General features: G+C 44.4%; 1 protein-coding gene across 1 annotated transcript in view; it reads right to left on the bottom strand.

The window, feature by feature from the left end:
* Positions 1-1858: 1858 nt before the first annotated feature.
* The window catches only part of SLC35G1 (solute carrier family 35 member G1), a 12895-nt gene continuing 1709 nt past the window's right edge, over positions 1859-13044 (bottom strand). Inside the window, exons 2-3 of the mRNA XM_018571305.1 lie at positions 3365-3542; positions 1859-2618 (exon numbers count right to left, since the gene is read on the bottom strand). Of these exons, the coding sequence (XP_018426807.1) occupies positions 1859-2618; positions 3365-3542 (938 nt within the window). The remainder of the gene's footprint in view (positions 2619-3364; positions 3543-13044) is intronic.

Below are 13044 nucleotides of genomic sequence, written 5' to 3'. Positions count from 1 at the left end.
GTGTGAACAGGCCCTTAAACTTTACTTGTATCTTAGCGTAGACTTCTGGGAAAATCTGTGAGCCAATCATACAAGCAGGAAATGACATGCCTGGAGGGTTCTGTATACCAACATTACACAGAATACCTTCGAGATGCCATATTGCATTTCATTTGTTGAACAGTTTTAGAAAATTACAGTGGCTTCAAGTTGAAAGGCAAAGATCATTTTTAATACCATTAAATTATAAAATAGCTTATAGCAACTTTATAAACTATATCATTTGTTAACAGAAGTGGAGTTTTCCTTTAAATTCCCGTCACCATTCTTGCCATCTGTGTACCATTGGGGAGATTTCCCTTCACTTCCTGTTCTGATAACAACCCCAAATTTGTCATTTTCTTTCACGTTCACTGGTAAATGTCACCAGGACAAAAAAAAACGGTAAACCTACCTAACAGGAACACTGACAGCAATAAAAACCTGCCAGGTATTTTTGTCCCTCTCCACTCTATCAAAAAGTTAAAAAAAACAATTGTTGTACTTTTAACATTCAACCATTTCTTCTCTTTCTCTATAAGGAACCATAGTATTATAAATAAATATAACTTAATAGGGCACCATATAAATAAATGTATATAGCTAGGATCAACATCAATGGAAATTGCTTAATTACAGTTTCAACGATTTTGCAATTATAATTCTTGCAATCATAACTCAACAAAACTGTATTATTTCCATTAAAATATGTCAAGTCTCTTATTTTTTTCTGCTCTTATTTTGCAATCTGCAATAACTTTGTGCTTTTAACTACCTAAAGCCCAACTCTGGGCATTTTCTTTTTAAATAAAATAGTCCCCCACCAGCAGGTGAAATAAAAAAGCAGCACAGGCTTTAATACTCACCTATAATGCGGAGCGGTCACGTACAGTACATCACCACAAGATGCTCTCAGTGTTTCCGGTTGACCGACGGCCAGCGTCATCCAACCCGGAAGACTGAGGACATACGGACAATGTAGGGCATCATGGAACCGCCCTCTGAGGAGGCGTCACCACGACACACCTCATTTGCAGTGTATTGACGCAGAGAGAGTTATGTCAGCACCGCTCTCTGCATCATCAGAGGACCACCCACAGCTGGCCGAAGACTGAGGAGAATCCAGCATATCAAAGGACCAACCTGAAGATTTTTTGAAAAAGTGTAACATAAAACAAAAACAAAGCAAAGCATACTGCTGGGGGAAGGGGGGCGGGTGATTAGGGGTCAAGGGGCTAAGGCCCCATTCACACCTAGGCGTATTGTAATATGCGCGTCTGTCGCGCGACCGTCACGCGTTTTTTTTACCGAGATTAGCGGTAAAAAAGTCGCTCGACCGTCGCGCGATTCCGAAGGCTACTTGGCTGTATCCCAATGGAAAACGCCCTACAAAACGGCCCAAAGTAGTCCCGGGACCTTTTCAGGTGTGGGCCGTTTTGTAGGGCGTTAGGGACGGGCGGAAATACGCCTAGGTGGGAACGAGGGCATTGACTACAATGCTATTTATTTTTTTGACCGTTTTGTAGCGCGTTCGTCGAGCGTAGGACGCGCTACAAAACGGTCAGGTGTGAACGCAGCCTAAGCCCAAAGTTTAGCTTTAATGATTTGCTGGTCTTAAATCACTGGGCTTTAATCATGAACAGCAGGACAATCAAAAAAAAGCAGCAGCACCAGTGCCATATTTCCCATAATCCTCTGCTTCTGTAAAGAATGCAGAGATATTCATCATGGTTCAGTGACTTTAGCCTCCTGCAGAATAGGCCAGGCCCTTTACTCTTCTTTTTTTAAAAAAAAAGGCTAACATGGCCTAAAGGGGCATTTATTTCCAGCCATTTCCTGACTATAACTCAGTTTCTTTTGCCTTTTTTGAGCTTGTGTACCATTTGAGAACAGCAGCACCAGCTGTACTGGCCACGATGCACAGGGCCCCTCCAATCGACCACCATGTTGGAGTGTGGTGCAGGAACAAGGCCTGGAAAATAAAAGCAAAGACCACGTCCATTGTCCTCATGATGGCTACCAATCCAGCTTTCTCGATTTGTAAAGCTTTTACAAGAAATGTTTGGCCTCCCAACCCTAGAATGCCAATTATTACCAGCAGCCACCTGTCTAGGCCGCAATAAGGAAAACTCCATTCACCAATAACTGACAGGGCAATGATGCACTCGATGAGACCGATAACAGCGTAATACCAAATGGAGAGCAAGTAATGCACAGACTTGCCCATTTTTCTTAACACCACCAGGGTCAACGAGGCACAGACGGCACTTCCTACTGCAGCAATCGTCCCCTTTAGGTGCTCAGAGTAATCTTTCTCCAGGCCATCGTTGTTTGACCCAAACAGAAATGGCGGACGAGCTATAAGGATGACTCCAGTTATAGTGAAGACCATGAAGACTATATCCCATACAGTGCATTTCTCCTTCAGGAATATGCAGGCAAATATGCAGGTGAAGGCGGGACTGCTGAAAGTGATGACCGTGGCATCTGCCAGTGGCATGGTCTGAATGGCATAGTACAGGAGAATCATGGCTCCAGAACCAAGGAATCCACGGAGGAAGAGGAAAATCCTTTGATTCTTGGGACCTAGAAAACCAGTCCTGCAAGAACAAGAAAAAATATTTTTACAGTAGAATAAACACTGATGTTTTTAAACAGGACAGTTTTTAAATATGACTATCCTACTGATTTGTAATACATGTTGCTAGGTGAATGAACCTATTAGCCTTTCTATGATGACAGACCCCCATACCCCCTCCTCCAGACTGTCTATTAGACCCTTTAGGTCACCTTTCCACGTAGGAGCTATTCAAGCACACATGGCTTGAATAGCTTCAGCCATGTGGCTCGAGGGGGCCGGGGGGGGGGGGGGGGGGGGGGGAATCCCTGTGGGGAGTGGTGAGTGACAGTTACGGCTCTCTGTAGGGAGATGATCGGGAAGTGAGCGAGCGACGGTATGTGTTCGCTGACTTCCCGAGCTATTGAGCCGACATGTGACAGTTTCATTGTCACACGTCGGCTTGAACAATGAGGTGACTGATTTCCACTCACCTCATAGTTCTCCTTTAACCTTTAAACAATTCTATATTTTATTTTGAAAAACGAAAAATAAGAAAAAAAAAATGTAGTGTTGATTTTTTCCCCCCGTGTGCAATAATTCCCATTAAGGTGCGGCAGGGGCGTGTCCTTTACCTATATATTTCATGCTTTAATGTGTCCCTTCCCATCTCAGAAAGTTGGGAGTTATGTAAGCTGTGATCCCATGACAGTCAATCACAGAAGACCTATCAGGGAACTTGTCTCTTCAAATGTTTTCTACGAATAGCTGAAGAAATCTCAAACTTACTTGCAATAAATGAGTCCGGGAAGCACAAACAACATCTGGAAGATGCAGCGATACGTACTGATCTGCACAGAGTGCATGTCTTCAATCTTCTTCACCAGCAAAGCACTCGATGAGAAAAAGAAGGTGGACAGGATGGTGTAGAAGATCCCAAGCCCAGGGCAAACACATGTTTTCTTCCCTGTGAGAGCAGAACACAATTTCAGCCTGACTTGTTTAATAAATACATGAAGCTGCAAATAAAAATACATCAATAAGAATACATAAAAATACATCAGTGCCAAATAACTGCAAAATGATGCTTCTGGGTTAGTGAAATATAAGTATTATAGAGCAAATGTTTTACTAATTAAGGCTGAACTCCAGAAAAATATAAAATATGCAAACAAATGCAGCTCTGTAGTCATTAATACATCATTAAATGTATTCTTGAAATGCTAGCTCTGCAACTTGACCAGGTATGAGCCTCTTGTAAACCACAATACAGCAGAGCTCAGAGTGGGGGAGGGAGAAGCAGAAAAAAAGGAGCCAGTCAGCTGTGCTGCAACGCTAATGTGCTAACATTGAGCAAGCTGATAGGCGAAGGCAGAGAAGGTACAGGCATTAGAGGCCAGGGCCGGCTGACTTTCTGTACTATAGCGTTAAACGAAACTTTGTGACCTGACCCCTTTACGGTAAAGTAATAGAGTTTCAAGCTGAACTCTGGGGAAAAGGAAAGAAATACCCTTGCAGTGGTGCTGCCCCTGCGCAGTAAGGTTCATATGCTCATTTATGCCTCGGGTACCAGGAAAATAGACTTTTACTTACCTTACCCCTCACTCCTCCAGCAGCCGGCACTCTGCTCTTCTACCTGAGGCTCCGGGTAGGGTCCATCCCTCGCTGTACTCCAGTACAATGCAGGGCCATTGGCCTTGACGACATCAAGTACCACCAATGGCCGGGAGCGCCTTAAAGAACCTTTAAAGGGCCGGTTGCACAGCGTGGGGGAAACCTGCAGGAGTCAGGGATTACCAAGTAAAAGTCCTTTTTCCTGGTACCCTAGCCATAAAAGAGCATTTAACCCTTGCAGTACAGGAGGGGTATTTTTTCCCTTCCGAAATTCAGCTTTAAAGCCCATACATGCCCTGATCCACCTTCCCTGTCCTTCCTTGATGATCTAACCTCCCCCTTAATGCAGTGCTTGGACCTACAAAGTCATGTAAGAAGCCATCGTCAAACTTGTGTAAGCTCCAACACCATCCAACATAGGAGGGGATTTATCAAAATTGGAGCTGATAGAATCCGGAGCTGATTGGAGCATAGTAGCCAATCAGCTGTTTAATTCTTAACTGAACAAACTGAACAGACAAGGACAACTGCTCCAGATTCTGTCTGCTCCAGTTTTCATAAATTCCCCCTATAGTTTAAGCAGGGTTTACCTCCCCGAGCAATAGAGCATCAGTGGGGGAAGTGTTTTCATTAGAGCATTTCAGTGGTGTTCAACTATAAAGAAAAAAAGTGACTGAGCATTAAAGAGGAACTAACATTCCCCTCTCCTCCATCAAGGTGATGTCTGCAAGCTCCCTCGCCAGTGTCCACATCTTGACCCGTCCTTTTTCTCAGTTTAGCATCTTCAGCCATCTTTATTGACCACCCCGGGATGCCATAACTTGTTCACGCCATGTTCGTTCAGCTGCATTTGTCTGCACACCACGGTGCTTGTATGGTGAGCAGGGCCCATAGAAATCAATTGTTCTTAATGTGCCCTGTTTACACAATACATGGACGTGGTGTTGTGCAGAAATACTCAGCTCAGCAAACATTGTGTAAGCATGCCCTCAGGCTCAGAGGATTTCATCTCAGATACATAACCTATACACAGGAATGTAGAAGAAGTGATGTAGAGCAGACAACCCAACCTGCAAAACCTTATTTCAGGGAGGTGCCCTTTCTGGTTTTGTTTTTTTTACAGTGGCTGTCGTCAGAATATAAAAGAAATAATAATTATATATATATATATATATACTTAGAGTAAACCTTTCAGGGAGAGAATGCCTCTCTCGCGGACGTCAGGGAGCCGCTATCTAATAGAGGGAGACTCCCTGAACATCAGGGAGACTTGAGATCCCTGTGTAGAGACACCTTGCACCTTTTTTTTTCTTCGTGGGAGGGAGGCATTTTAAAATGTACCTCAGGCAGCAAGAAGGCCGAAACTGGTAATAACATACTAACTCTCACACACCCTCACACAGGTCTTTGATCTCTCCTGTAGTGTTCCAGCACTCATTGATACCAGATCTCCTTTATTACATTATATATCCCTTTATAACAGCCACTGCTTATCAGGTACCACTTAGTGTGTGCCAGGTCACCTCAAGTTATTGATAAACCTTTACTGCCTGTGCGGCCTAAATGTATTCAAATGTTACCAAATGCCCCTGTGTGCTTCTAAAGCAGTGTATATCGCTCTGATATATTATGAAATATCTGCTCACACATCAAGCTGACTATTACATTAAATGAACCTGACAGAAGACAGTTACACACATCACGGGCCCAGAAACTCTATTCCAGCCTTCTTCACCTGGAGGTACTAGACATCCCAACTCTCCCGGACGTCTGGTGGTCAGTAGAAGAATTCCCATCGTACAAGAGACAGCAGACCCATTTGGTCCCAGCCATGCACACTGGGTTTTTATGTGTGTTCGCATCTGTCCGTGGCTGTCTGCAGGTAATCACAGATGGTGCAATTACCTGCAGATTGGGAGAGATGCTTGTCCTGAGTTGCAGAGAGCTTGCATCCCAGGACAAACATCTCTCCTGCTCTGCAGGTACCATTTACCATTACAAGCAGAGAGCCAGGGACAGATATGGCCGCTGTCATTAAATTAAATGGGCACAGTGGCCACCTCTGAACGGACCCACATGGGACTCCTGTCGCAAGAATCCGTAGGTTTTTGCCGCAGGAATCCCAGAATGCACATAAACTGTGCAGGAAGAAGATGAATCCCCTACAGCAGTGGTTCTCAACCTGTGTAACCTCAGGACCAGCATTTGTCCTTGGTCATTAAGTCACAACCCAAGTCGCACTGCAATGGAATGCACGAAATTAGAGTACCCACTACAAAAAAATGTTTAAGCTCCACCCAGTCTCCCTTCCTTACGAGAACTGGAGTGGATCCTCAGCCTGGGGTGCAGTGTGGGCTGCTGTGCTGTGATGGAGCTTCATCCATATGTGCATTGCTTGTACAGCTCCCTTGTGGTCCCTGTAGAGGTGCCGGGAGCCGGATTGTGATGTCACCATGGCACCTCTATAAGACATGTGAGGGAGCTGTAAGCAATGCACGTATGGATGGAGCTCCCTCGCCGCCATAGCCACCATCTCATCCCTGCGCTGGGCAGCATATTTTGAATGGCTGCTTGGCGAGAAACTGACAGTGCTGTGCTGGGGGAGGCAGAGGAGCCTCTCACCTAGAAAAGTGGAAGTGACCCACTAAACATGAGGTCGCGACCCACTTTTGGGTCACGACCCACCAGTTGAGAACCAAGGCCCTACAGCTCAAGGTACCCCAAACAACCTCTGGAGGAACCCTTAATGAGGATGACTGCTCTGTTCAATAGCAATAAACAAAAACCTATGATAGTAATAGATAAGAGCTACGTGTGTGTCTTTCTTCGATTCCTGCCAGAATATCAGCTTTGTGTTCAGCCAAACAGGCCCAGGTTTCGCACTGAGTAAGTAAACAGAAATATGAACAATTATAAAATACTTTATTATTTCATAATAAAGTAATTATAAAATAATTTCTTTGTGTTTATTTGATTCCTATTCAAGAGAATTACTTTATATATAGTCAATATAGGCACAGAGGTAAAATTTTGTAACATTTTCTAATGGTGGTGTGCCTCGTGATTTTTTTCATGAAAAAAAGTGTGCCTTTGCACAAAAAAGGTTGAAAAACACTGTAATAGAGGGACCGAGGTAAACACACGGCCCATGCAGTTTAATAATTACACACTGGATCAGGTTTTATCATTGGCTACTGTGGAAACACAGGGCTGCCATGATGATAATTGTAGACTAGCATGACTAAGCTAGCTAGAGAACATACCCTTCACCTCAGCCCTACTTATCTCTACAAACAAATCCATGTAGTACAGGAAACCAGTATCCTAGCACAGCGAGTTCCGGAAGATTGCTCTGCCTGCTACCAGCCGAGTGACTGACCCTAGAGACAAAGCCCGGATTTCTGCTTAAAGTGCAACTACGGGCAAAACCTAAAATGACATACACTGCATAACACAGTCCATCAATGGCAGTTTTCGTTTCCCCTCCCGTAACATAGTTTTATTATGTGTTGATCCTGCTGCTAAATCGGTTATTTTTCCACTTCCTTTACCAGGCCAAGCTGTCCAGCAAAAGTGGCTGACAGCAAGTTATGACCAGGGCTTGAAAAATGTTAGGGTGTCAGTCAAAAAATTCACCAGTCCGCATTACCGGACTTTAGCCTTGCAATTTATGTTAACATTTTTTTAGGGACACTTTTGATCTTTTGTGACACTATCGTCCAATAAAAAGGACTTATTCATTTTAAAATTTGGAGTGCTGGTGACCTATTCTTCCAATCACGTCGGGTACATAGACACCAAACATGTCAAGCTTTAAAATTCAAAATCACAAAAAACGACCACACCGAAAAGTGGACACAGGCGACGCTTTAAACGTTTTTACTGCTCATCAGTTTAGTGTTATCAGTGCTTAATGGCCCTAAAATTATTGCTCTCACTGCGACATTCGCGGTGATATGTAACATGTGTGGCACAATAGGCGCAATCGCCATTTTTGCACGTAGAGGCACCCGACGCATGTTTGCGTGTGCATGTGGTGGGCGGGGGACTTAAACATTTTTTTTTATTATTTTCTTTTCTTACTCTTTTTTTACACTTAACTTTATTGCTATCACAAGGGGGGCTAAGAAGGACCCATCAGGAACGTCAATTGAAAAATCAACTTTTGTTGAACGGAGGGGTGCTGACTAGGGATGCGCTGATACCAGTTTTTCTGTATCGAGTACAAGTAGCGATATTTTTTTTAAAGAAGTGATTTGCCCCCCCGGCTTCCTGATTAGCCGGCAAGCCGTCTCCATGCTTCCTCGTCACCAGGTGACGAGGAAGCATGCATCCAGCTTTCTGGCCAATCAGAAAGCCGGGGGGCGGGTAATGACTTGCCACCTGGCTTCCTTATTGGCCAGCTTCCGGACCAATGTGGTTCTACATAATAACTGCTTTTTAATGTGATTAAAGTGAAATAAACACAAGTGACTTACAATGAATTACCATTTAGAGGAATGATGAAACATTCCCAGAGTCATTATTACTGGCACTGATAAGGAAGCTGAGACTGCGTCCTTCACAGCAAGCAGCTGCCGTGACACATACAAGAATGCCCCACATCAGATGTCCCTGTCATATGACAACTCCTGACACCGGCTAAACCTGCCATGTCAAAGTATTTCCAAATCTGGGAGGAAACAAGAGAAAGGGAAGAAAATGTGCTGGTAAGTGTAGACAAGTGACTGAGCTCACGTGCAAACCTGGTCCCTAAGAGGAAAACAGCATGAAAATACAAAGTCTGCTGTACAGGCCAACCATGAACTTCTCTTATGTGCTCCCTTTCCGTCTGATAAATATGCCATTGCAAGCGTTTTGTTATACACTATATTGCCAAAAGTATTGGGACGCCGGCCTTTACATGCACATGAGCTTTAATGGCATTCCAGTCTTAGTCCTTAGGGTTCAGTATTGGGTTGGCTCCGCCCTTTGCCGCTATAACAGCTTCAACTCTTCTGGGAAGGCGTCCACAAGGTTTAGGAGTGTGTCTATGGGAATGTTTGACCATTTGTGAGGTCAGGTACTGATGTTGGACGAGAAGGCCGGGCTCACAGTCTTCACTCTAATTCATCCTAAAGGTGTTCTATCGGGTTGAGGTCAGGACTCCGTGCAGGCCAGTCAAGTTCCTCCACCCCAAACTCGCTCATCCATGTCTTTATGGACCTTGCTTTGTGCACTGGTGCGCAGTCATGATGGAACAGGAAGGGGCCATCCCCAAACTGTTCCCACAAAGTTGGGAGCATGAAATTGTCCAAAATGTCTTGGTATGCTGATGCCTTAAGCGTTCCCTTCACTGGAACTAAGGGACCAACCCCAACCCCTGAAAAACACCCCCCGCCCCCCATCAAACTTTACACTTGGCACAATGCAATCAGGCAAGAACCGTACTCCTGGCAACCGCCAAACCCAGACACGTCCATCGGATTGCTAGACAGAGAAGCGTGATTCGTCACTCCAGAGGCCACGTTTCCAATTCTCTAGAGTCCAGTAGCGGCGTGCTTTACACCACTGCATCCGACGCTTTGCATTACACTTGGTGATGTAAGGCTTGGATGCAGCTGCTCGGCCATAGAAACCCATTCCATGAAGCTCTCTACGCACTGTTGTTGTGCCAATCTGAAGGCCACACGAAGTTTGGAGGTCTGTAGCTATTGTCTCTGCAGACAGTTGGCCACTTCTATGCACTGTGCGCTTCAGCATGCGCTGACCCCGCTCTGTCATTTTACGTGGCCTACCACTTTGTGGCTGAGTTGCTGTTGTTCCCAGTTGCTTCCACTTTGTTATAATACCAGTAACAGGTGACCGTGAAATATTTAGCAGCAAGGACATTTCACAGAACACCTGAATCCAATGATTTGGAGGGGTGTCCCAATACTTTTGGCAATATAGTGTATCTCTTCAGTAAACACCTGTTGATCCTGCCAGAAATCATACGAGCTGTTAGCTTCCTGTGCCCTCTGCTTGTGCAGCAGTTATCAGTTACACTGTTCTCAGATAACTCTTAGCACTACACAACTGCAACCCCCTAATTATGGAGTAGTGAAGGGGGGGGGGGCTGTTGTCCTGATACAGTAGGGTGAGTATTCTCATCTTAGGACTGGAAGCGTGTTACTGACAGAATCAGCAAAAATAAATACATAAAAACACAGTGCCTCTGTTGCACCGAAATGTCTGTCCTCCCTGTCCAGTTCTCTCTGTGGTCCACATATCTTCACCCCCTCCTATTTTATGAAGATGGGGAGAGGGGGAAGGTGTTTTGTAGTCCACAAAGAAAACTCAGGCAGGGCTAACAGCAATGTTTTAGATTTAAGTGCAGCATTGTTAGTTTACCACAGGAAGTTATCCTCATCAGACAGCTTCTCCCTCACTGCCTGGCCTGATAACAATGTTGTCACTAAGACGGGAAATTAGGGGAAATCTCAAACTCTGATACAGAGACCAAAAACATCAATATAATAGTTCCTGTATAGTGCAGGGAACGCTTAGAACCTCTCAGGTTTTATTTTGCTGATTGTGTCCTCCTCCTCTGGTGACCCTGTTCTGCTAAATTTTTGTGTCGGTGTGACGGCAACAGGAAGTGAGAAGAAAGATTCTCGATGGCAATAAAAACTAAAAACAAAAAAGAAAAACGTTTTTGGCTAGAGAGGCAAAAATACTTTATCCAAACTCAGGGCAAAGAAAAAAACGTACCGGGGGCTACCATCACAGTTCATTTTGTCTACAGGCTTAAATAAGCCAGATATACTCACCTGATCCTCAGTCCCATGGCGGTCAGCACTGTCCTCTCTCCCCCTCCGCTCCGGCTATGGAATATCTCATGTCGAATGCAAGTCAATGAACCTGCGTAAGACCTAATGATGTCAGCGGTCCTTAGACTGCCAGAGTTGGGGGGACAAGTGGCTGCAGGGACCAGTCTAGCAGCCTAGAGGGAGCCGGGGTCTAAGGATCAGGTGAGTAATACAGCTAGGGATGCACCGATAGCAGATTTTCAGTACTGATTCCGAGTACCGACACCGGTGCTTCCGCGGGCATGGAGCAGGCTTCCCGGGCAATCAGAAAGCCGGGCAGTGGGTAATGACATACCGCCTAGCTTCCTGATTGCCTGGGAAGCCTGATTCATGTTGTTTGGCCAGCTTGATTGTGATTGGCCGGAAAACCAGCTTCCCAGCCAATCAGCATCGAGCCGGCTTCCTGGCCAATCAGGAAGCCGGGCGGTGAGTAATGATCCGCCTCCTGGTTTCCTGATTGCCGGGAAGTCGGCTTCATGCTGACTGGCTGGGAAGCCAGCTTCCCAGCCAATCAGCATGGAGCTGGCTTCCCGGCCAATGAGAAGGCCGGAAGGCGGGTCATTACTCGCCGCCCAGCTTCCTGGTCGCATGGGAAGCCGGCTCCATGTTCCCCTACGGCACTGCCGGTCAGAGGAAATCTTTCTCCGGTATCGGGAAAGGTATGGGAGCATTTGGGCGAGTATGAGCACTTGGCCAAATACTCGGTATCGGCACCGATACTGATAATAGTATCGGTGCATTCCTAAATGCAGCATTATTACAAATGAGCACTGTACCCTTAAAGTGCAAGGGTAACCCCACTGCAAAGGTAAGTCTTTTGTTTGCCCGGAGTTCTACTTTAAAAATACACAAAAACCTTTCTATCCGATAAAAAAAAAGTCAGTGTCAGGCGTTCCTCTCCTCCTTTGCTGTTTTCCATATACGAAAAGGTGTGTTTTAAGTGATGCAACACATTAGTAAATAACCAGAAAGGAGGGTGAAATGCAATGAAGCCCCGGATCTTTTACCCAATGCGTGGCAATTAGGTGCTGACGCCATTGCCAAGAACTCAGAGTCTGAGGACTAAGCTGGCGGCCCGGCCCTATATATAAGCCAGCTTTATCAGTGCCCATGTGTACTGATCTCACGAATGTGATACTGGCAGCAGCCCTACCTGGGATCAGAGATTAATCAGCACTCTTTATTACTCTGCCACATTAATCTCAGCTCTGGAATGCAGAAAAGATTTCTGAATCATAACCGAGTGTACTTTCCAAGGGATTGAGCTGTGATTGCATCAGACCTTCCTGCTAAGTCATAGTGATGGTACTTAGACGTATGGAAAGTCCTCCCCACATCCCCCAGGGGGCGTCTGTACAGTACAATAACCTTTCATAGGAAGACACAATCTGCACGCCGGACTGAACGATGCATGTGATGCTTATGTAAACATTAAGTGTTTAATGAGTTTATCCGAACATAAGACAAAGCCTGCCGGACAAGTGAAAGTCATCCTTATACCCGTGAGATGTAAAGTGTCATTCCACTATTTGTTGTTTCTCAATCACATTACATAACCCACACACATTGCATTGCTGCTTACATAAAACATGAAGAATTCTGAAAGAAAAGATGTTCTCTGCACTGAATTTCCCTCTGCAATGCAAGGAAGTGGGGGGAGATCAATGAATTGTAAAGTCCCCGCATATCCTCTCCGGTTATGACATCAGCATTGTAATAGGAATACATACTAGAGTTGATAATGCAATTAAAGCTTACTTGAAAAAAGCAATAAAGTAAAAAAAATAAAGTTAAATAAACTAAAATTAAAAAAAGACTAAAAAATGTAAAAAAGTTAAATAAAAAATGCAAACAAATGAAAAAAAATAAAGTAAAAAAAAACTAAAATTAAAAATTGAATTTTTTGTTGGGTGTGTTATTTTAAATAAAAGGTTATTATATTGGCTTAGAATTCACATTATTTTAAATCCATGAAACTAATTTAAGTGTCTAATATAATACATACAATTATTAATATATATATAA

Source organism: Nanorana parkeri, unplaced genomic scaffold (assembly GCF_000935625.1).
Source record: "Nanorana parkeri isolate BGI_ZX_2015 unplaced genomic scaffold, ASM93562v1 scaffold1728, whole genome shotgun sequence".
Taxonomy (NCBI): domain Eukaryota; kingdom Metazoa; phylum Chordata; class Amphibia; order Anura; family Dicroglossidae; genus Nanorana; species Nanorana parkeri.
The sequence above is the reverse complement of the archived record's forward strand: the minus strand, read 5'-3'. Positions and strand labels throughout refer to the sequence as shown.